The sequence below is a fragment of the Sinocyclocheilus grahami genome, unplaced genomic scaffold, assembly GCF_001515645.1.
Source record: "Sinocyclocheilus grahami isolate Dianchi unplaced genomic scaffold, SAMN03320097.WGS_v1.1 scaffold551.1, whole genome shotgun sequence".
In the NCBI taxonomy this organism is placed as follows: Eukaryota; Metazoa; Chordata; class Actinopteri; order Cypriniformes; family Cyprinidae; genus Sinocyclocheilus; species Sinocyclocheilus grahami.
In genome coordinates, this window is record NW_015505730.1 from 323,758 (window position 1) to 347,324 (window position 23,567).

Below are 23,567 nucleotides of genomic sequence, written 5' to 3' on the forward strand. Positions count from 1 at the left end.
CACAACATATTTGGAATTCATATAAATATCTGAACTGAAAAGTACTTGAAAAGGTTAAACAACCTCTTAAATCTAAAATCATCACGTCTAGTCAATGAAACGACTCTGATGAAGATGTTTACTGATACACAGCGCTGAACAATCAGGATCAACATTTGGAATGTGTTATTTTTTTATATATTATTTATTATATTTTGGCTATGGATAATAAACAGTATGCATAATACAAATCTTTACTGTTGTGTATGAATTTTTTTTTAAAGGTATATCAGATTTATTCCAACAATGCAATACATTTTAATGTCCCCATCATATATTTTATGTTTTAATATACTGTTAGACTTTTAAAACGGGTGTTTTACAATGAAGTCAAATGAGCATTCTTACATGTTTTTCTTCACTATTAAGCGGACAGCAGAAGCAAAAAAATCTTTAATTTCATTTGGGAAGAAACGAGCTGTGCACTTACATTTAATCATTTAGGAGGCGCTTTTTTAAAAATAAAAGATAAGTTTTGTTGCTAAAATGTAAAAGACACTAGACAAAAACTATTTTAGTACTTTAACTTCCGCTTTCCCCATCACTGAACATCTCAAGTAAATAACATGGATGTTATACTCATATCTGCCACTAGGAGCACTATATCTATGAGAGCAGTCCACTATTACACAGGGAGGGGTGCTTCTGCTTTCATCAGTACAGTGTTCTGTTACACAAATGACACCGGAATCTTTGTTGCACTTAAATTGTTCAGAAATAACACTTGATGTAATTATATTTTATGTATATATATATATATATATATATATCACCAGCAAAGCAAACATGATTGCACACCAACAATGTTTTTTTCCCTTTTCTCCACCCGTGTACATGAAAAAATGAGCTCGCCCACGTGTGACGCATTTCCTTCATGACTAAGGTAATGCCATCTTGATGCGAAAATAGTGTCGCACGAGTTGTATAAAACGGAGTGTTATCGTCTTTATATAGTATACAAAGATTGCATTATTTTGCTTTATTCTGATTAGAACAGAAACCGACACTGTTAAGAGTGTCATTTTCCGTGAGAGTTTTGTTAAGTGGCTCGTTCATTCCGAGCAGTCACATTTTTCTGAGGAGCGCTGCTGCTAGTGGCGCTAACAAAGGAATATCTGGATCCGAGCGGTTGTTCATTGGTAAAGGTATTTGATTTTTTTCACTATAACACATAAATTAATATGTATCTAGACCGCATATCGACCTATTAGTGGTCTGCAGATGCCGTATTTTACTGTTGCTAAGCATTAAGGATTCGCGTGTTGTTTGCACGCGCTAATTACTGAAGTCGCGCGCACGGCTAGCTCGCATTACAACTAGTGGAAGGGATTTTGATTCATCTCGGCGATTCGAATCTTTTAATTCGGTTCGCTAAAAAGATTTATTCTGTGACACGTTTTGATATTTTGATATTTTTTTTGATATTATATAAGTCATTGAATTATTCGCTTAGCGAAACTTGTACGCCGCTACTTCTATAGTTGTTGTTCTGTTGTATTAGAACTCGTTTCGACATATCTACATCTAACGTTCTAAGTAGAGGTCGACCGATAGTGGATTTTACCGATACCGATAGTTAGGTTGGACCACACTGGCCGATACCGATTAATTAACCGATAGTTTTTAAAATGGTTACTGAACAAAAACGAAAATAGTGCTTTATTAAAAAAACAGTACTGAACCATACTAGTAGTAGTAGTGATATTAATAATACTAAATGTTGAAATAAACACACTCGAACAATACTTACACAGCTTTCATTAATCTTAATGTTACAAATGGACTCTTATTTCAAAGTGTTACCATTTCATTTCAACAGCCATGCTTAAAGATGCACATCTTTAAATATATACACAAAGGCCATAGCATTAAAATGATATACATATGGACATTGTATATATACACTCACACTTTTAACTGCTTCTGTTCTTGAACACTTGATTATCTGATCAAAATTCATTCAAAATAAAAGCGCAGTGCTGAGTCTAGGAGAACTCACCGGTATCACACACACTCCGGACGCGTCACATTCAACTCGAGCAGCGGTCTTAAAACAGTTTATTTAATCACCAAACTGACACAAGTTTACTTCAAGAATGAACAATGAGGCATAGATGAGTTTGAAGTTCGGTGTTTAAAAAACGGAGCAAACGGAAAGAGAAAGCGCAATCTATATTATAGCGCTATAAATGAAGCATACCGACTTTATTAGAGCTACAGAAAGACAAACGTTTTGCTGAAAATACACAATTCATTATGTACATTAACAACGATTCGGGACAAATATAATGTAATTTAATGGAAAACTATGTGAATGGCGATCTGTGGCGCGGCAGGATTTTCTGTCGGCTGCATTTAAATCCGCGTCTGAGGTTTCCCGCTCTGTTCAGCGTGCAGTATCACGTGTCTAAACAAATAGCACATGCTGTCAGTGACCCTTCTCAGCCGCTCCAGCAACGGATGCAACCCGGAAAACTTATCGGCATGGATTTTTGCCAATGACCGATCGTTCCAGCAATCAATTATCGGTGCCGATTAATTGGCAAAGCCGATACATCGGTCGACCTCTTGTACTAAGTATAACAAATTTCCAAACAAATGACCACAATGCACACGTTATTTTAACAATAATAGTGAGTTGAATTGTGAGTGTCAATAACATTTCATTCACGAAGGAGATCAGTGCTATTTTGACTCTTAATTCATAAAACACCGACTCGTTTAGTGAAGGGGGCGTGGTCGTTGGTCACGTTCAACCAATGATACAGCTCCTTCACAGCCTGCACTCGATTGCTATTGGTTCGCTATAGCCAGTGTTTGATTACATGAAAACAGTCAGATTTATGAATCAAAGTGACCGAGATAGATTCGCTCAAAAACACTGATTCTTTCACGAAGGAAGCGCCACTCATTATACTATTTACTCCCCAACAGCTCGATTGAGGAGAGATGGCCGAGATGTACATTCGCGTCGCGGAGGAGGAGAATGAGGAGCCGATGGAGATCCCATCGGAGGACGACGGGACTGTGCTGCTGTCCACGGTGGCCGCTCAGTTTCCAGGGGCTTGTGGCCTGCGTTACCGGAGCCCAGTGTCTCAGTGCATGAGGGGGGTCCGCCTTGTGGACGGAATCTTACACGCCCCTGAGAACGGCTGGGGAAACCTGGTCTATGTGGTCAATTATCCCAAAGGTAGGTCATATGGTCATTACGAATTAGCCTCTGTCTCAGTTTAGAATATAAATATGAAAATTTTCTAATAATTGTCAAAAGCACGTTTTATAATATGAAATGCCATCATTAGCCCTAGCTTCTCCCCCTAGAAACATCAAGAATAGGGGTAATTTTTGCATGCATTTTAGGGTTAATTTAGGCATGTGCCTAACATTGTACTTAAACATTGAGCTTGTATGTTATAATAAGCAAAGTTGAGCAGCACAGTCGGATGATGGAAACATTTGTGCTTCTGTGTTTCTATCTTTAGCTGTAAAAAAAAAAATCCAGCTCAACTTGATTTAATGGGGTTGTTTTTGTTTCATGAAGGGTGATTGACATTATGCAGATGTGTGAACATGTAACAAGTGAACTTTTCTTTTCTAGAAACGGTCCTGCCAGATAATAAGAGGAAGATGGATGAGATCGATGCTTCATCTGCAACTAAGATCAAGAGAGGAGATCAGAAGACTTCAGATCTGATTGTGCTGGGTCTGCCGTGGAAGACTTCAGAACAAGACTTAAAAGACTACTTCAGTACGTTTGGGGAAGTCATCATGGTGCAGGTAAGATATACTGACATAAATGTAACACTCCAGCTGTGATTGTCTTTGTACTGCCATATTTTGGTGAAAGCTACCCATGATTTCTATCTCTGTGTCTAATGTTTCTAACTTTTTATGTGGCTTTTAAAAATAGAACTGGGCTCAGCTGTCAGTCATGAAGTCAGATTAGATCTGGTATGAACGCAGCTCTTGACTTGATTCTGTTACATTAGGTGAAGCGGGACGTGAAGACGGGAAACTCAAAAGGATTTGGGTTTGTGAGGTTTACAGAGTGGGAGTCTCAGGGTAAGGTGATGTCACAGCGGCACATGATTGATGGCAGGTGGTGTGACTGCAAACTACCCAACTCAAAGGTCAGTGGGTTTTTTTTGTTTTTTTTTTACACTACCATTTAAAAGTTTGGTGTAAGATTTATTTTAAAATATTTTTGAAAGAAGTCTCTAATGCCCATGAAGGTTGCATTTGTTTGATCAAATTTACAGTAAAACAGTAGTATTGTGAAATATTACTACAATGTAAAAAAAACCTATTATATTTTAAAACGTAATTTATTCCTGTATTGGCAAAACTGAATTGTTAGCAGCCATTTCTCCAGTCTTCAGTGTCACATGATCCTTTAGAAATCAATCTAATATGCTGATTCGATGCTCAATAATCATTTCTTTATATTAGTAATTTATTATAAATGGTTGCACTGCTCAGTATTGCTTTTGGAAACTAAAACACTTTCAAAATTTAGTTTTGTAACATTGTAAAATGGTTTTTTGTTACTTTTGATCAATTTAATGAACCCAAGCTGAATAAAAAAAAAAACGTCTTACTGATGTCAAACCTTTGATCAGTAGTGTATATGATGAATTATATATGATACTTTAAATCAGTTAGCCATTTATGACAGAAATGTCAGGTTTTCTCTTTTTGGGGTGCTAAACTGAGTGATATGTTTGAATATTTAACAGCAAGGTCCAGATGAACCAATGAGGAGCAGGAAAGTGTTTGTGGGCCGTTGCACAGAGGACATGACCACTGATGAGCTCCGTCAGTTCTTCATGCAGTATGGGGAGGTCACAGATGTTTTCATTCCTAAACCTTTCAGAGCGTTTGCTTTCGTCACCTTTGCAGATGACCAGGTAAGCTATTGTTGTTTTCGCATCGATTTTAAGGTGATAAACCCCTGTTCACAAAAAAAAACGAATTGACAAAGGAAGTTCTTTTACTAACAAAAATTAAATAAAAATGTGCATGCTTTAAAGGGGCCATATGATGCAATTTAAAGTTTTCCTTTCTCTTTGGAGTTTTACAAGCTGTCCCAAAGAGATATTCTTTATAAAAGTTAAGACTGGTCCACGCCCTCCTAAAACGCCTCGTTTAAATACGCCCCCACATGTCTACATCACTGTGTGGGAAGATTTGCATAACACCGCCCAAATGTTCACGCAAAGAAAGAAGGCGTAACTTTGATTCTCGCTGTAGTATTGTTGTTGCCGCCATGTCGTGGAGACGCTCTGTGTTTCGTTGTGAAAGCGAAACTACTTTGTTTGGCCTTCCAAAAGAGGACACAACTAGAAATCAGTGGTTAAGTTGTATTTACAACAGTGTTCCAGAACAGTTCAACCCAAATATTCAGATGTGTGCAGCACATTTTATGGAGGACTGTTTCCTGATCCTGGTTGAGTAGACTACAGTGCATCTGTGCACAAAGGCTGTTTCTATAAAGTTGGGCAGTTCCAACTTTGCAAGAGCAGTCTGGCGCTTCTGACTCATAGCCTGTAAGTACGTTTTTTTTTTAAATATTTAATGAATTTGCCACTGACGATTCAAACGTGAGTTTTGAGCAGTGTAGAGTAGCGCTTGTTGTTTGTCGTTTCTCCAATCACAAATGCAGACATGGCGAGATACGCAACACGTAAAAAGGCAGTATAAGTCATTATAATCAGTAATTATGTCCCCACTGGATGCAACAAATGCCTAGTTTGTAATGGGTTTTATTGTTTTTGTCTCGTCTCGCCGGGACACTGCATCACAGTATGGTAAGGGGCGTAATATTTCCGTCACACACTTGATGTATTCAACCAATCACAATGCCCTGGATAGCTGGCCAATCAGCGTACACCTCGCTTTTCAGAACGATGAGCTTTGTAAAAATCGGTGCGTTTCAGAAAGGTGGGGCATAGAGGAGAAACAATAATGTACTGTATGTGGAAAATAATGTGTTTTTTGAACCTTAACCCGCATAAACACATTGCATTACACCAAATACACAACATAATGTTTTTTAGTAGGGATGTACCGATACCACTTTTTTCAGTACTCACCCTATACCAATACTTTTATTTTTGGTACTTGCCAATACCGAGTACCAATACCAATATTTTCATTGCATTTGTACATTTTTAAAATATTGGTTACAGAAACCAAAAGAGTATGTATAATGTTAGTTGGTTAACTTCATTTATCAAATAGATAGTCAAACCAAAATTTATTCAGACACCTTCAACATTTCTCACATTATCACAGTTTATTCTTATTATTTATAGTTTAGAAAATGGTAATAAAATATGACAAGAACTCAGAGTTAAACTGTGTCAGAACAAATTCAGCTAGATAATGTCAGATAACTTTGATAGAAAGATATGTAATGGATTACAATAAACCAAACATTATTCATACAGCTGTCAATATTTACACAACTATCAATACTTAAGTCGGGCAGCCCTTAGCCTTAATGACAGCATATAGTCTCCTGGGCATGCTGTCATCCAGCTTCATGCAAACCTCAACTTCAGTTTTTTCCCAGACTCGGTCTGAATAATTTTTGGTCCCAAATTTGTATAAATTTTACTGGTAGTCCACTGTATGAAGACATTTTGGGTATAATATATCAGTTTATTTCGCTATCCTCACGTTACATAAATGAACTAGTGTCCTACACCTGGTCTGGTCTCTGAATAATTTTTGGTTTGACTATATCTTTGTTATTTTCACACTTAATTATGCTCATTAAAATGTATTTTACAAGTGTTTGTTACTTCCACTGTTCATTGTTTTCTCTCTCTATGGTAGCCTACATCATCTTTAATTTAATAGCATTAGAGCTGCTCCATTGCAGCGACTTAGTACTGTAATCACGCGCTTTGCTATAAAAATGCAGGGAACCACTCGCTATAAATCTCCTAACTGTGATTTCAATAAATAGAAGTCGTGTTTTTTTTCATCTGAATCGTGCAGAGATATAATGCAGAAACACTCATGAAGTAAGCAAAACACGCGCAACGCATTCACGTATTTGTACTGGTGCAGAATGAGGGTACAGTACAGCCTAGCACATTTCACACAGGCTGTTAATTTCACTTTCGCCAGAAAGTCGTGTATGCTTAAGGGTGAAAATAAATTACGTTTATAGTGAATGCCCCTATAAATTGTCTTATATTTTCGATTTAGTTTTAATCCAAATAATGCGTGCTAAGTGAGCGAACTTCAATAAAGATCACACAACAGAAGCTTCTCTCTCTCTCTCTCTCGTGCATCTGCGCCGCCGCGCACTCAATCCACTCGGCGTGATTTGCTCATCAGCTCGCGCAAATCATCTATACAGGCATTAACTGAATGTTTTATATTCATTGCATACATATACTTCGTAGACATCTTTAATCTCTAATAAATCCATTCTGCTGTCTGTCGTCCATGTTTCTTTGTCTGAATATGGCACTTAGGCTATCACATGCTGTGTCTGTGTGGTATCGGCGTTTGGTATTGGGGCATTTTAACGAGTACAGGAGCTCAGTATCGGGCCCGTATCGGTGCATCCCTACTTTTTAGCAACGTCATATGACCCCTTTAATGTGAGATACAGCCCATATGACAAGTTGAATTTGCTCTTTGTTTGAATATGCTCAATTAAATGTCTTGTTTGTGGTGATTTATTTTTTTCTTGATACGAGAGTTTGCCTTTACATTTGCAGCTTTCAGGAATTTATTGTGTTTAATATTCTACTCTGGATGGAGAAATCAGCTGTTCATGCATAATTAAGATTTTCTGTTTCCCAGGTTGCTGCCTCCCTTTGCGGAGAAGATCTGATCATCAAGGGCATCAGCGTGCACATCTCCAACGCTGAGCCAAAGCACAACAACACTAGGCAGATGATGGAGCGGGCAGGGCGCTTTGGGAATGGGTTCGGAGGTCAGGGTTTCGGAGGCAACCGTAGCAGCATGGGGGGTAGCTCCAGCAGCTTGGGAAATTTCGGCAATTTTAACCTCAACCCAGCCATGATGGCTGCCGCCCAGGCCGCCCTGCAGAGCAGTTGGGGTATGATGGGAATGTTAGCGCAGCAGGGTCAGTCGGCAACATCTGGCACGAGCGCAAGCGGCACGAGTTCCACTCGGGACCAGACCCAAACATACAGCTCAGGCAACAGCAACTACGGCAGCAGCTCGGCCGCTCTCGGCTGGGGCTCCGGCTCTAACTCTAGCGGTAGTGGGTTTAACTCCAGCTTTGGCTCTAGTATGGAGTCCAAGTCGTCAGGGTGGGGTATGTAAGCCGGTTTGTGTTTGAAGTGTCGGTATTTCTAGCGTGTTTGGTAAGTATTTTCAGAGAGACTTATCTCGTCACGTGTGTTTGGGAGTGGGGATGGGTGAAAAGGGATTCTGGGGACAAAAAAAACGAAGAATATTTTGTACACTGAATGGGATTTGAGTTAGTGTTTGCTACGTTAATGTACCATCTTTGAAGATGTTTTCCCCCCCTAATGTTGTATTGTCTTGATCGATGCAAACAAAGCATTTCAACTGGGTTCTTATAATGCATGTTGTTCAATCTGTGGATATCTGAAAACGCATGAGAATTGCATCATATTTTATGTACATTTATCATTACGTAGGACAAAAAAAACAAACTTGCATTGAAAAGAATCTGGTTGAAACCTAAACATATTATAAGTTCAGTTTTATTTCAGTCCAGTTTTATGGAAACCCTTTAAAACAAGCCTTCATCAAAATCTCTTCTGCAGTTGACATCTGTGGGGTTTGCCTGGGAAGAGCGCCCTCTATGGCAGCACAGTGTGGCTGAGGTCATTATGTCACCTTCCTCCCATGTCTATATGCTCCCATCGCACGGCTCGATGACACGGTGGGTGTCTTTTTTTTTTAATCCACTTTTTAAGACAACAAGTGCGCAGAAAGTGATGTTTTTTTTAAACAACCCTTGAGTGCGATTGGTGATGGCGAAGAGTGAGAAGGCTGCGAGTGAGCGAAGAAAGTGTGGAGCGCACGAACGAAAAGACTTGCGAGTGCGATGAACGAGCCGAAATGTGACTGCAGTGGGTGGGTTTGGTGAGCGTGTGAATGAGAGCTGCTGATACTTCCCAGCTTCCCCCTTAATTGAGCCCAAATTGATGGACATTTAATAAATGTACCTCATGGATTTTTTATTTTTTTTTGGTTTCCCTAGATCCCCCGTTTTGCTTTTCTCCTTTAGTATACTGACAATGTGCTTATATAGTAAGTGGAATGTTGTGATGTTGTTGATGCATACTTTGTCTTGCTTCTATAATCCCATCTGAATGCTGTATGGTGTGTGTGCTTTATTTCCTTGTAACTTGACCTGTAAGTGTGAACTTTGATGTGGATGACATCTTCAGTGGACACTGAGGGGGGAAAACATGAGTGATGGTGTAAGTGCGACCTGTATGTTGAGTGCTGTGGATGTCTGTGGAGTTTCCCTCTAGATAACATCACTAGAGTGTTTTCAAAGGCATTTTATATGACTTGTCAAATGAAGGGAGTGCTTCAATAAAACTAATTTGAATAGATTGCTCTTTTCTCATACTGGTTTGTCACGTGATGGTTGAGAGCAAATACCACACAACTAATTGAATTCACACATTTAGGAGCCTGGAATATGGCTGGCCGCAACTGAACCCCAGGCGGGAAGTCCGTTTGGGGATGGAGGAAGATGGAGGATGCTGTGGTTCTGCATCTCTGGTAACAGCCATGGACACGGTAGACTCTAGCAGAATTTAATACATGCTTCAGGATGAGCGCTTTTCTCAGAACTGTTCAAGCCCAATACATTTCAATCTGTATTAAGCTTGATCTGGTTTCGAGAAAGCAGCTCATCGTATTAAAATGCAGCCATATGCAGGTTAAAGTCTTTTGTTTTTTTTCAGGTCCATGTTTTTTAAATGTATGATTTAAAAATCTGTATTGTTTCATAGAGCTTCATATTCCCAACAAAGATGTTTACAGAATTCTTTATTACAATAAAACACAAATGAACCCATGTTTGAGTAAACAAATTATTGGTGTTTAGTATTGAATGTGATTTATGTACAAATATATGCACAGCTGTTTTATTACTAATGCAAAAACCAAGTACTCTGTAAAACTCAAATGTCAATTAATGAGGATTTTTACTATTTATTTTGTTCAATCTTCAAGCTCATTCTCCCCCTCAGCTTCCATGTCTTTACTCTTCCTCTTGGCAGCATTCTTCTTCCTCTTCTCCTTCAGTTCTTGGTTGTTCAAAGCCAGTTCTTCACTTTTCTGCTGAATGTAGTTGTACTGTGACGGTATAGAAAGGGTACAATGTTTTTCACTCATTTGATAGAACTGTAAAAACATTTAAACAAATGGCAAACTTTCCTTGTACCTTACATCTAATTTTATATTATTGATTTTTTAAATATAAAAAAATCATGTAATTACATGAGAATTTAAAAAAAGATCCTGTTAACAAATTAGAAAAGTTCATATTTTCATTGACCGTTACAACACATCAACACTTGTGTACATTTCATATTAATTTAAAGGCACAGTGAGTTTTTTTTATGAAAATATCCAAAAACCACTTTAACGGTGTTATATATTTTGCCAACTTGTGTACCTGCATTATCCCAAATGTTTCGAAGAATGTTTAAATCTAGAGAAATAAGCTATTTTAACTAGTGACACGGACCGTGTCCATAGTGTCATTGTGTCGCCTGCCAATGACGTCATAACCCCTCGATTTCCGGTTTTGTTTTGTAGAAAACATGGAAACACCAAAGACGCTTTAATATGTTGTGTGTTTTCATATACCAGTGACGACCTCACAGAGTAGCATAGTAACAGAACTTTCAAATGTATCTAGTATGATAAAACAGCGCTGCTTTTTTTCCCCACATATGAAGGAGCGAAAGCAGTCGACTGGCATAATAAAAGCTCCGCTGCTTTCGAGCTGTGTGTCGTGCTCGTTCAGCGGCCTCCTTTCGCTTCGACGGCTTTCAGCCTCACCCTGCTTCATTCTACTAGTTAGTAAATAAATGAGCTCATCCATGAACATGATTTCTGCTCGAGTCCCGTCGGATTGTATCGGCTGTGGGGATGAAGACCACAACTCCCATGATTCCACATGTCATCAAACTACGCCTTTGCCTCTGTTTATTCTGAATACGTGCCCTCTAGCTGCGAAAATTACATATTGTGCCTTTAAATATTAAAGGAGTCATATGATGCGATTTCAAGTTTTCTTTTCTCTTTGGAGTGTTACAAGCTGATTGTGCATAGATAAGATCCCTGAAGTTGCAAAGACTTAAGTCTCAAAACCAAAGATATATTCTTTATCAAAGTTAAGACTCTACCACGCCCCCTAAAACGGCTCGTTCTAACACGCCGGGGTCATATGATGCGATTTCAAGTTTTCCTTTCTCTTTAGAGTGTTACAAGCTGATTGTGCATAGACTAAAGTCTCAAAACCAAAGAGCTATTCTTTATCAAAGTTAAGACTCTGCCACGCCCCCCTAAAACGTCTCGTTCTAACACGCCCCCACATATCTACCTCACTATGTGGAAATATTAGCATAATGCCGCCCAAATGTGCACGCAAAGAAAGAAGGCGTGGTTTCAGTAACCGCCGTTAGTGTTGAAGCAGCCATGTCAGGGAGACTCTGTGTGTTTCCAGGTGAAAGCAAAAGCACTTTATTTGGCCTTCCAGAAGTAGATCTTTAAGATGACTTACAACAGAACAGCAATGCATTTTATGGACGACCGTTTCCTGAACCTAGGAGAGGAGGTAATTCTGACTTTGCTATGACAATCTGGCGCTTCTGAATCAGCTACTGTTTTGTTATTAGTTTAAGTATTTGCTATTGACTGTTCAAATGCAGAGTTTTGCGCATTGTGTGCGCGCGCGAGCGAGGGCGTCACATCACAGTGGAGTCAGCTGTCTTAACCATAGCTTGTGTACTGCCAGCATCACTGTGTCTGTCACGCGACTCTGTTCCCCTTTCGGGCTCTGTCTTTACATTTATTTTGAAAGATGAAGCTCGCGATTATGTTAAGGGGCGTTACATTTCCGATGAGTGCTTGCGGTGTTCGGCCAATCACAATGCACTGGGTCAGCTGGCCAATCAGAGCAGACTGCGCTTGTCGGAAGGAAGCGTTTAGGACCTACAATAATGTACAGTATTTGAAAAACAATGTGTTTTTAGAACATTAAAGCATGTCAACATATTCTGTTACACAAAATAATGATCTTTTAAAAAGCATCATATGACCCCTTTAACATTTCATATTTAGACTTGGTTTTGTTTTTTTATTGAATTAAAAAAAAAAACAATTCGCAGTATGAATTCGTAGGATTTGTATGAAAATTGCATTTCTTTTTTTGTTGTTGCAGTTTTCTATGACAAAACCAAAAAAACAATAGGTGGGGTTTTGCACGTGGATTACAAATACATGTTTTAACATTTGATTTCTGAAGTCATCCTACCAGTGCAGTGGTTCTCCTCGCTGTCAGCTTCACATCATCCACTGTAACGGTGTGTCGTTTAGCATGCCTGTAAACATTGTAGAGAACCATCAGCACACAAAAAAGCATCTTCATTAACGTGGTTAATTCCTGAGGAGAAACTACTTCTGAGGGTGAAGCTTACCTCGCAAACGCTTCCAAGTCCTTGGCAAATATATCTAACGTTAGAGGTAAGACACAGCGGAGCGTGAATTAATATCGTTTAATCTCGTCACATTCATGGCACTAAGTTAAATCAAATCTTACCGCACTGTCTGAACGCAGTCTCTGCAATAGCTGCTATTGTCTGTTTAGTGATTTGTTTCTCGCAGTCTGCGGCGATGTCTTGACAGAGATGGCCGACAGTGTAGTGCACAGCAGCTTTAAGCCTCTAAAAGCATATAAATACTGGCAATGTGAGAGGAAAAACCCGAAAGGTTCTTTATAACGTGTATATGACCAAAGGTAGCGAAGTATATCATAGATATAATGCATTAGCTGGTCATTAAGTTTAATGTTATAAGTTATAACCTGTTTTTGTGCCTCGTCCTCATCCATTTTCAGTAGGTAAATAAGCTGAAGCTCAACTCAAATGTGCTTTTAGCCCTTACAAAAATTGCGCGAATTGTGTGTTCTTCACGTTGTAGTGACGGCGTCTGTGTTTATTATGGCCATATCAGCGCCTCCTACTGATGTGGAGCGAATGTCAGTCAAGAGAAAGAATGTAGAAATAAACTTGTTTCTTTTATAGGTAGTTCTTCAGTATATGATAATGTCATACGGGGAAGTTACAAGTCAATATTTCTGTTTGTGGCTTCCTTCCAAGTAAAACGTTCGATACTGTGTGGAAAGAAACCATTGCTGTGTTGGGCTTAGTTGACACAATTGCACAACATTTTAGTCATGAATTAACAAAATGTAGGAAACCGTGCCAACCAGCAGTGTTGGGGAACGTTACTTTTAAAAGTAATGCATTACAATATTGCGTTACTCCATAAAAAAGTAACTAATTACGTTACTTAGTTACTTTTTTTGGAAAGTAATGCGTTACGTTACTTTTGCGTTACTTTTTAAATCTGGACAGGGCTTGCTTGTTTGTTTTTAAAGTAAAAAAGTTCTATTTTTGGCAAATATAAAAGCCTTTTCACCCCAAAAGTGAAACGAATAAGCCTCAGGCTGAAGGGAAAGTAAATGTACGTCCGTACAGTAGAATGCAGAAGAAGACATTTCAACACACTTCAGCAATAAAAAAAGACACACAAATGTTTGTCTAGAGTAATTTGTGCTTATTATTATAGTTGAACTGGATAATTGAAGGTCAGAAGCAAAGACTTTGGTTAATAGAATGGGATTAATTACATAAAGCATATTTGTGTTGTTTAACATTTAATTATTGCAGGTTTGCGTCATATTCTGAGTTGCATAATTTTTATTCATTTTGAGGAATACTGAATCTGTGTTTTTGTTTTTTGTGAGTGAGATGAATTAATGCATATTCATATTTATTTTAGAACTACAGTAACATCTTCTGATTTCTCTCAACATGGGGACAGGAGAGCTGTCAGTCAATAAATTGGGAAAAAAAGTAACTTGCGTTACTTATTTGAAAAAGTAACTCAGATATTCTCTTGTAAATTAAAAAGTAATGCGTTACTTTACTAGTTACTTGATAAAGTAATCTGATTACGTAACTCACGTTACTTGTAATGCGTTACCCCCAACACTGCCAACCAGTCTCAGTCTCCTGTACTTAAATATTTCTTTAGATCTTTAAATCAAAAAGAAAAAAGTTTCATGCATTAAGACATCAGCCTTTTGATTTCAAAGCAATAATTAGTCTAATTGCTGTAGCACTTAAAATAAATGTATGCCATTCTCTGTGGTATTTTTTATTGAAACCATTTTTATTTACTTGAAGCAAAGTTGCTGCTACGAAAAAGAAAAGTGACAGATTTTTTAGACACTCTTGCATTCCTATAGGCCTACTGTTGTTTAGTAAGCTTTCCACACTTTTATAATGTTATGTTCGCTTTATTGAGAACTGTTTAATGCTGAAATCGTATGTTGTTATTCTTCAATAAACACGCTAGAATTTCAGTTAAACACAATGGTTCAAGCAGTTCTTTTGTAGGTTTGCTTGCAGATCTGGTCTTCACATCTAAGTTCCTTTAAGAGAAAAAAGGTTTCTTAAGTTATTTTTTTAGCTGGTATTTTATAAATTTTATTTGAAAATTACAATTACCATTTTAAGGCCTATGTTTGACTCACAAGGTAAAGAGTGTCTCCCTCCATCCAGTGTGTCCATCCTCTGTTCTTCTTTTCTCCTTTCTGCACACACACAAGTTTGTCGTTGTCCCAGTTGACTGTTGTCTGTTAAAAAAAAATAAAAATTGCAGTATTTCTCAATTCTGGCACAGAAAACTGATGACCACACATCATTTCACTGCCACTCTCTCTTGTGACTGTGTGTGTATGTTTTCAACCTGGCATTTTCTGTTGTCCAGTCCTTTGGTGATTTCCTCAAATTCTTCACCGATTTTGAATGAACAGGAGTAGTTTCGTAAAGTTGTAAATGTTTTAATGATGAAAGAGTCTCCGTCTTGCTCAAAAACTTTCTGTGGCTTTAGCATCCTCGCCACCTTTCGGGTGGCGAAATCAATTCCTGTTTTACATATATTACATTGCCGAAGGTTAAATTCATATTCTTAGTAAATACATTCACAATGTATAAGAAAGGAAATAACAACTAAAATATAAAAATATATACATTTAAAATTAAAAAAATCAAATGGCTACTATACATGTGTGTAAAATACCAAATTCATAAAATATGAAAACCCTGAGAGAGGCAATGAAAGATATACTCACCAACAGCCACCATGTAACCTTCAAAGTTTTGATTGTCCACCATGTCCCAGGTTCCACTGTAGTTTGCAGGCATGCTTGATGTTGATCCTGAAGCGTTTCTGAAGCGTTTGAACCTAGAAGCTGGAATTTAAAGGTTCATGTGTGGAAATGAGAGAAGCAGATGTGCTGTGTCGTATTTCACTGCAGGTCTGTGTGTAGTAATATGGGGCAGGGGTGATTCCTTAGACACAAAAGCTATTTTAGAGGCTTGGTCAGAGGGGTTGTTCTCTGAGGCGGAACATAACTTTTACACTAATTGCGTATGTGTCCCGTGGGAACTCAAAGAGAACAATGTAATTCGAAAGACACATGTTGCTTTGACAGTGGATTGAACTGGTACAACAGTTTGGCAAGAATTTAGCAATGTCAGAGATGCCCAGTAGGTTTGAGGTCGTTTCATTATCTTTCATTAACAATGTGGCGATGGCTTTAAAGAATGTCTGAGGTACTGTATGTCAACACCGGTTGGTGTTTTTCCTCTCTTTTTCTATTTTCTAAAAAGCCAGATAGATTACTTTCTTTCAAAATGCTGTGGAAATGACAGATTTCTTGAACTTTCATACAGGCAGGCATCTTTTCTTGACCCTCTGTTCTGGGAGATGAGGTTGTCTTGAGGCTGCATTGAGGTGGGTTTTGTAATTCATCCATTTTAAGTTCACACTGAAAATTCAGTCATCATTTAGCCTATTCAGTGTGAACGTGGGCAGTGAAGGTTCAAAATGAATAAAAGACACCGTGAGTCTTCTGTGATGAGCTGACCAAAAGTCATTATTTTCTGAAAAGATGGGTTTCTAATAACAATACAATAATAATATGTTAATGAAAAAGTCATTAAAGGGGTCATATGATGCGATTTCAAGTTTTCCTTTCTCTTTGGAGTGTTAGAAGCTGTTAGATAAGATCCCTAACGTTGCAAAGACTAAAGTCTCAAACTCAGAGATATTCTTTATAAAAGTTAAAGGGGTCCTATTATGCTCTTTTACAAAGTCTTGATTTTGTTTTGGGGGTGTACTAACATGCTCTCATGCTTGGTGGTTCGAAAAACGCATTATTTTTCACATAATTTACATTATTAAAATACCTTTCTCCCCATCCTGGCACAAACGGCTTGATTAGTTCTGGCTTTGATGAAGGTCCGCCTTCCGAAAAACAAAATGTGTTGTGATTGGTTAGCTGTCCCAGTGCGTTGTGATTGGCGAACAGCTTAGACGGTGTTTCAGTACTGCCACGCCCCTTGCTCCGTCTTTCAACAAAAGCTTTTGGCGAATCCGGCAGGCACTGTACTCCCTCGTGTTGTGGAAGCTGTCTTCAGTAAAATGCGCAGCACACAATAGCAAATTGGGGTTATAATGCTCAGGGACAGAGTTAAAAAATAAATAGCAACCACTGTTTCCTGAGACCAACCGCTTGCTGAAGCCCAAACAAAGACGTTTGGGCATGGAGGTGAAAAAAAACAGCGTTTCAGGCGGTCGCGTCGCGCCACATCTTTAAAATTCAAATACTTTATTTTCTATGAGTGTAGGCACACCGGCGGCGCCGTTCGGCATCTGCCCGCGGCGCCCAGCTACGTCGTGTTGTACTTGTAAGAATTGTTCTAGACATGCCGAAAATGTGAAGCTACAGCACAGCAGCTCTTCTTCTTCGTTTTCTCTGATGCACTAACTCTGCAGCAGCACTTCTTCTTCGTCGTCTCGTCTGATGCACTCACTCAACCAAGCGTTCTAACCACAACCTCGCCCCTCCCCACCCCCCAACTATTCGAATTTCTGTAGGCGGGAATGATTTTTAATGATATTCTAATGGGCCGCTTTGTGATATCACAAAGCCCGGAAAACAAACGCTGTAGTCCAAACAAGCCGTTCGTTGTAGAAAAGGAATTTTTTTTAAAGAAATATCTCCCTTTGGAGTGGACTTTGAGATTTGTAACTTTCTAGATCTTTTTTATGCCCAAACATACACACTACACACTGACTAAAATTAAAAAAGTGAAAAAGCATAATAGGACCCCTTTAAGACTCGTCCACACCCTCCTAAAACGCCTCGTTAAAACACGCCCCCACATGTCTACGTCACTGTGTGGGAAGATTTGCATAACACCGCACAAATTTTCACGTAAAGAAAGAAGGCAAAACTTTGATTCTTGCTGTAGTATTGTTGCTGCCGCTGCCATGTCGTGGAGACGCTCTGTGTTTCAATGTGAAAGTGAAACTACTTTGTTTGGTCTTCCAAAAGAGGACACAACTACAAATCAGTGGTTAAGTTGTATTTACAACACTGTTCCAGAACAGTTCAACCCAAATATTCAAGTGTGTGCAACGCATTTTACGGAGGACTGTTTCCTGAACCTGGGAAAGTAGCCTGCAATGCCGTCTATAAACAAAGGCTGTTTCTATAAAGTGGGGCAATTCCAACTTTGCAAGGACAGTCTGGCGCTTCTGTTCTGACTCACAGAATGTAAGTACATTTTCATATTTAAAGAATTTGCCACTGACGGTTCAAACACGAGTTTTGAGCAGTGTAGAGTAGCGCTTGTTGTTTGTCGTTTCTCCGATCACAAATGCAGACATGGTTTTATGTTTACGCATCGCGATATGCAACGCGTAAAAAGAGAGTATAAGTCATTATAATCAGTAATTATGTCCCCACTGGATGCAACAAAAGCCTCGTTTATAATGGGTTTTATTGGTGTTGTCTCATCGCACCAGAACACAGCATCACAGTATGCTAAGGGGCGTAACAATTCCGTCACACGCTTGAGGTATTCAGCCAATCACAACACACTGGATAGCTGGCCAATCAGAGCACACCTCGCTTTTCAGACCGATGAGCTTTGTAAAAATCGATGTGTTTCAGAAAGGCGGGACATAAAGGAGCAACAATAATGTACATTATGTGGAAAATAATGTGTTTTTTGAACCTTAAACCGCATAAACACATTGCATTACACCAAATACACCAAATAATTTTATTTTTAGCAACGTCATATGACCCCTTTAACACACAACACTTAAAAGAATCATGATGTTATTAGTCCTCATTCTTTCATGCCATGATTATTTTAAAGGCTTTGAAGTGTGAAATAAGGTATGTACATTCATTGTGGTGCTTCATGTTAAAATGTTTTTTTTTTCCAAGTTGTAATTAAAACAAAGATTATTGGAATACTTTTTACAATAAAATATAATATTTTTTGTAATTATTTGTGAAATGTGTGAATTTTTTTTCTTCAGTGTATATGCATTTTATTATACGTCAACGCTGAATTTTACACAATATGCTGATCACTGCCTGTTTCACAGAAAATGACTAATCCAGATTTTGAAATCTCTAAAACTATACTCAGACAAACCACTAGAGGGTGTCATTTGATATTACCCAACCGATGATCTCGGTTCTACACTTGCCAGAGCTAATAACCTGCTATGCTGACTAGCATTAGACCTGTCTGGTAAATCCTGTAAATCTTCTATGAATTTTCTTCCCTCACACTTATTTCACTATGTAAATACTTGAACATTTTCAGTAAGATGCAATTTAAGATTTAAAAAAATCTTTAATCATCTTGCTGATAAAAGTGTATTCTGCTGTATTGATTATCTGAGGTGACGGTACAATGCTTCACCACTTGTTAGTTCATGCAGCTTTTCAGACCAGCAGGTGGCTTAAAGGGATCAAGGGTTAAAATGGGAACAACATTATCTATCTATCTATCTAGAAAATAAGTGCTAATCATATGCTAAATACTATTTAGTTTTATCTGTTGTAAAGCTTGAGTGACACATATAACATAATCATGTTAAAATCAAAATTGTTTCTCTCTGGCAGTCAGATTGTTCTTTTCATCTTTGTGGTGCTTTTTCTTGGCACCAGTTTTATGTTTTGTCAAGGTAAGTGAGCTATATAACGTTTCGCAGATAAAAGTGCTAATATGCGCATGCTTGTTATCATGTGATATGTCTATTATTCTGCAGTAATGTTTTCACAGGCCAAAAATGTCTCGTTATTGTGAAAAGCCACATGTGTTAAACAATCACATAGCCTTCATTGTGTTCTCCTTCATAGCAACAGGTAATCTGATTTTGATATTTATCTTTTTTTTTTTTTTTTTGCATATATTTGTCTGCTTTTCAATTTGAAATACTAATTATCAACCCTTCTCGCCCCACTGAAGCTTTGGCTGTGGCACTTACACTCACTCACCCAGTTCCCAAGAGCATCAGGATAGCTTTTCACTCATTTGGGCTGTTCACATTTATCCAGGGATAAATTATGGGAATTATGGTAATATGATTTTATGTGCAAAAATGAGCTTATATGTCACTTTTTGTTTTTCTCAGGCAAAGACCACCCCAGAATTATACATATTTTCTTTGGTAATCTCTTGGGCCTGCATACTCTCAACAGGTAAAATGATATACTTGGTTTTTAGTCAGTTCCAATTCCAGCATAATAAGTGTAGAAAAAAAATTACCATTGTTCTTGTGCCTCTATCCAGCTTTCTTTCTGGTTAAGAGGTCTTTGCCTGATCCACAGAATGTTTCCTCATTGGTTAAGAGATACGTACCTCTGGGGTTGAAAATGAGCCACTGCTGCAGTATGGCCTTCTACTGACACTCAATACAGGTGCATTTATAATTTACATGGTTTCAGTGGTTTTTCAGTAATATCACCGTTTAAGGGAGAGGAAAGATTGCATAAATACAAATTGTATTTAGAATTTTTGTAAAAACGATATATAAACACATTGTGTTTGAAGTCTACATCATCATATTTGGAAAGAGGAAAAAAAAACATGATTTCAAAAATATATTTTATTGCTATGTAGTAAAACCACTGCAAAATATAAGATGATGTATGCGATTCCATGTAATACAGCTGAATACTGTAACAAAAGTTCCTTAAAACATATAATGGAAAAGCAATACATTTTATTTAAAAGTGTCAATTCAAATGTTAAACCAGTCAGCAAGGCACAAACTTTGTTGAAATACACACAATAGGATCTCAACAATGTTAAACATTTTCTATGTATAGGCACATTAAAAACATAGGAATCTATTTGTGTAAATACACATAAGGACTTTAATATGTGTGCATTTATTTTAATGTTTTATTAACATTTTCACATTAGATGATTTGATCCCTGTGGAATGTAATGCTGTTTTGCTTCACTACAAAATGTTAAATCGGTGGTTATGAATCAGACGATGCTGTCCAGCTGTTCAGAAACAACTCCTGCAGTGTTTCATAAAGCATACAATGCTGACTAGCATGTGCTTTTTAGATTTTAAACAACACAGTATAAAAACACACTTTACAAAGGCATTCATGTTTAGATATAAAACTATTGTAAGGTGTTGTTGTGTAACTGCTCAACACATAATGAACCTCTGTTTTCTGAGATATGGCAAAAAATCTTTGACACTAATACATTGTCAACAATGTAGTTCTGGAATGGTTTCATCAATAAGGCCAACAATAGAAACTCAATTCAGTCTAAAGATGAAACAGTAAATTAACATGTGTCTGTCCTAAAACCACTGGATATGCTATCTTAGGCAAGTTTTGTGTACATGTGTTATTAGTATTTCTTAACCTGAGGTTTGTGAGTATGCTCAATAAAGAAGGGGGGGAAAGTAACCAAATACATCTGTTTGTTTCCTCTGAAAAACAAAGAGTTGGTTCTTTATCTCAATTTTTACTTGGTAGTCTGATGAATAATTGCAGCCATGTAAAAAATGAGTAGAAAGTCAAATTACAGAGCATTCAAATATGTTTTATCTGATCACTGCTTGGTCACAAATGTGGAAAGAGTGCTCAATATGGAATTAAATTTTTCATAGCATAGAAGAATTGAGGAAGATTTGGTAGACTAGAACACTTTATTCTATTTCAGCATCATTATAAGATTGATTAGTTGAAAAAAGCTACTAGAGTTCCTGAGATTTTAAGTGATCAATTGTTTATAATGCAATGATTCTGTAGCACAGTCAAATGGCAAAATCCTTATCACAGCATTAAAATAACTCTCACACATATCACACCTCAATTGGTGTGAAAATTACACTTCAATTTATACTCTTCAATCATTCACAATACAACATTCAATTTGAGATATAAGCCCTGGCAGGTGGCTTCACTGACAAATTTGTACTGGTCTTTAGGCCATTTATCCTAACAATGCATCATAGTCAATGTACCATATAAGAGTACCGGTCTTCGGCTGTACTTTGGTAATGGGATACTTGGATGATTCGCCCTTAATTCGGCTGAGTTGACTGACAAGTTCATGCTTGCTCTTGCCCATAATTAAAACACCAACCCTTCGAGCCCTATTGATAGCTGTGAATGTGAGACTCATCCTCTGGTGTGGTTTAATGGGGCTTTCTGTCAGAATTGCCAACCGTTCCTCATCATTTTCCAATTTGGTGTCCTGGAATAATGAGGCAGTGTGGCCGTCCTGCCCTACGCCGAGCAGGATGTAGTGGAAACTGGAGCCGTTGACATGTTTATTGATTTCCTTCTCATATAATGCTGGTCCACCGTCCTCTTCCACACATAACCGCTGGGTGAGATGCACAGGCATGGGGTGGATGTTGAAGTAGGGTATGCGGATATGCTGAAGCAGGAGATCGTGAATGGACCGGAAGTTGGAGCCTGTTTCTGTATGTGGCACACAACGCTCGTCCACTTGCCATATGTGAGTGTTGCGCCACGGAAAGGTGTAGAGGTTCAGGGCCAGTGCACGAAGCAGTGCCACTGGGCTGGAGCCACCAGACAACGCCAGGTGAAACTGACCTTCTTCACGAATGGCCTCCTCAGCAGCCAGGAGTAGATCAGAAGCCAAGCGCTCCACCAGTTCCTGTGCCCAGGCAGATACCATTTCAGAACTACGGTACTTCCCTTGCATCACTTGGAAGTTGTCTTTGGCACCGGGGTTGATAACGTTGACCACGGCTTCATGGCTAAAAGCAACCTGATGGCCCTGCAGCTGAAAGTTCAGCAGATTTCCATTGGCTTCGCCACCTGGATACACCCGTGGAAAGACCCGACTCAGGCCTTCAAGGAGGGGAGTCCAAAACGCCCAAGAAGCAAGGAGTCCTTCGGCACTAATAAAGCTATCCTTGCGTCCAAAGAAGACATGTGAGATCAGCTCGCAGTAAGCCTCTCTGGGTGTGACCGGTGACTGGATGTAATAGTCACTAAGCGGTAACCCCAGGACATTTACATCTTTGTATTCGGTTACCTCCTTCCAGTCACCGCTGCTTACCAGTTCGGGCTTGAACAGGTTCTTGCTGATAAGAATCGCAGGGTACTGCAGGTTTCCGTGACCCAGAGAAAATATGATCTGTTTGGATTTGCACTGAACATTGTTGGGATCCTGAATGCAAAATACATCATTTTTGAAAAGCACACGTGCATAAGAAACCCGTTCATCAAGTGCCTTGCCTGAGGTCATAAATATGGGGATACCCTCATATTGCACATTGTCAACATGAATGACCACACCTGTAAAGACAATTATTGTCAACATAAGCGTGGTTAGACTGATTTTCCACAGTCACACTGCTATGAATCAATGACTATGTGTACATGCACTAAGGAAAACAGCTTTTCTGCAATAAGCATTTTTCTTGTGTGCATGTGAACATACTGGATTATATAGCTACAAAGCTCTTCCACTCACCAGCAAATGTGGGGGTCAAGCTGAAGTAGTCCTTTGTTTTATTTAGCTCTTCCTGAACCTCTCCATTGTAAGCTTGGTACTGACCTACAACCGCATTACTGTTATCTACGTGTTGAAGGGAAGCCAAGAAATTAAGCTTGTTTTGTAGTATCTCCATGCTGTTGGACAGGTTTGCAGGAAGGTTCATCAACATAAGGGTCATGACCTCTGTGAGGTGGTTTTGGAGCACGTCTCGGATGACGCCATATTGATCATAAAACTGAATCCGGCCTGTAAATGAATGATAGATAATAAGTGCTGAAGTAATCACTGAGAAAATAAATGGAGAAAGGAACTTTTTGACAATGTGAACTTGCATTTATAAGCAACTAAATAACCAGTACCTTTGGCATC

The 23,567-nt window shown here is 38.5% G+C and overlaps 4 protein-coding genes and 1 long non-coding RNA gene across 9 annotated transcripts in view; 2 read left to right on the plus strand and 3 right to left on the minus strand.

The window, feature by feature from the left end:
- The first annotated feature begins 904 nt into the window (after positions 1–904).
- tardbpb (TAR DNA binding protein b) lies at positions 905–10,093 on the plus strand. Of its 5 annotated transcripts, none has more exons than XR_001605236.1 (8): positions 905–1,178; positions 2,974–3,229; positions 3,638–3,816; positions 4,029–4,169; positions 4,776–4,946; positions 7,864–8,941; positions 9,702–9,813; positions 9,981–10,093. XR_001605236.1 is itself a non-coding variant. In XM_016238938.1 (6 exons), exons 2-6 carry the CDS (start codon positions 2,989–2,991, stop codon positions 8,350–8,352), a joined length of 1,221 nt encoding a protein of 406 aa, XP_016094424.1. In that variant the 5' UTR covers positions 905–1,178; positions 2,974–2,988; the 3' UTR covers positions 8,353–9,623. The 5 variants fall into 5 exon arrangements, 1 of the variants encoding a protein (XP_016094424.1); XR_001605237.1 differs by having other exon boundaries at positions 9,702–9,795; XR_001605235.1 differs by having other exon boundaries at positions 905–1,184; positions 9,702–10,093.
- On the minus strand, positions 9,970–13,462 carry cenps (centromere protein S). Its single transcript, XM_016238941.1, has 5 exons — positions 13,112–13,462; positions 12,848–12,971; positions 12,726–12,759; positions 12,563–12,629; positions 9,970–10,374 (listed from the first exon to the last, which is right to left on the minus strand). Exons 1-5 carry the CDS (start codon positions 13,136–13,138, stop codon positions 10,240–10,242), a joined length of 387 nt encoding a protein of 128 aa, XP_016094427.1. The 5' UTR covers positions 13,139–13,462; the 3' UTR covers positions 9,970–10,239.
- Positions 13,463–14,319: 857 nt separating this feature from the next.
- On the minus strand, positions 14,320–15,684 carry rbp7b (retinol binding protein 7b, cellular). Its single transcript, XM_016238940.1, has 4 exons — positions 15,449–15,684; positions 15,064–15,242; positions 14,849–14,950; positions 14,320–14,746 (listed from the first exon to the last, which is right to left on the minus strand). Exons 1-4 carry the CDS (start codon positions 15,519–15,521, stop codon positions 14,693–14,695), a joined length of 408 nt encoding a protein of 135 aa, XP_016094426.1. The 5' UTR covers positions 15,522–15,684; the 3' UTR covers positions 14,320–14,692.
- A 3,220-nt stretch (positions 15,685–18,904) lies between these two features.
- LOC107555978 (uncharacterized) overlaps positions 18,905–23,567 on the plus strand; it is a 6,264-nt gene continuing 1,601 nt past the window's right edge. The window contains exons 1-5 of the long non-coding RNA XR_001605238.1: positions 18,905–18,935; positions 19,313–19,374; positions 19,473–19,555; positions 19,825–19,891; positions 19,983–20,110. This is a non-coding gene — a long non-coding RNA (uncharacterized lncRNA). The remainder of the gene's footprint in view (positions 18,936–19,312; positions 19,375–19,472; positions 19,556–19,824; positions 19,892–19,982; positions 20,111–23,567) is intronic.
- h6pd (hexose-6-phosphate dehydrogenase (glucose 1-dehydrogenase)) overlaps positions 21,382–23,567 on the minus strand; it is a 4,645-nt gene continuing 2,459 nt past the window's right edge. Inside the window, 2 exon segments of the mRNA XM_016238942.1 lie at positions 21,382–22,996; positions 23,175–23,483. Coding sequence (XP_016094428.1) covers positions 21,657–22,996; positions 23,175–23,483 — 1,649 coding nt within the window. The 3' untranslated portion in view covers positions 21,382–21,656.

What these genes read in the sequence shown, in the direction of transcription:
- tardbpb (XM_016238938.1), top strand. Translation starts at nt 2,989, where the DNA reads ATGGCCGAGATGTACATTCGCGTCGCGGAGGAGGAGAATGAGGAGCCG. An exon ending in TGTGGTCAATTATCCCAAAG is followed by an intron (nt 3,230 to 3,637) that starts GTAGGTCATATG and finishes TTTCTTTTCTAG; the next exon opens with AAACGGTCCTGCCAGATAAT. An exon ending in TCACCTTTGCAGATGACCAG is followed by an intron (nt 4,947 to 7,863) that starts GTAAGCTATTGT and finishes TCTGTTTCCCAG; the next exon opens with GTTGCTGCCTCCCTTTGCGG.
- cenps (XM_016238941.1), bottom strand. Translation starts at nt 13,138, where the DNA reads ATGGATGAGGACGAGGCACAAAAACAG. An exon ending in AGGACGAGGCACAAAAACAG is followed by an intron (nt 12,972 to 13,111) that starts GTTATAACTTAT and finishes ATATGCTTTTAG; the next exon opens with AGGCTTAAAGCTGCTGTGCA. An exon ending in CGAGGAGAACCACTGCACTG is followed by an intron (nt 10,375 to 12,562) that starts GTAGGATGACTT and finishes ATACCGTCACAG; the next exon opens with TACAACTACATTCAGCAGAA.
- rbp7b (XM_016238940.1), bottom strand. Translation starts at nt 15,521, where the DNA reads ATGCCTGCAAACTACAGTGGAACCTGGGACATGGTGGACAATCAAAAC. An exon ending in AGGTTACATGGTGGCTGTTG is followed by an intron (nt 15,243 to 15,448) that starts GTGAGTATATCT and finishes TATGTAAAACAG; the next exon opens with GAATTGATTTCGCCACCCGA. An exon ending in AGGGAGACACTCTTTACCTT is followed by an intron (nt 14,747 to 14,848) that starts GTGAGTCAAACA and finishes TTTCTCTTAAAG; the next exon opens with GAACTTAGATGTGAAGACCA.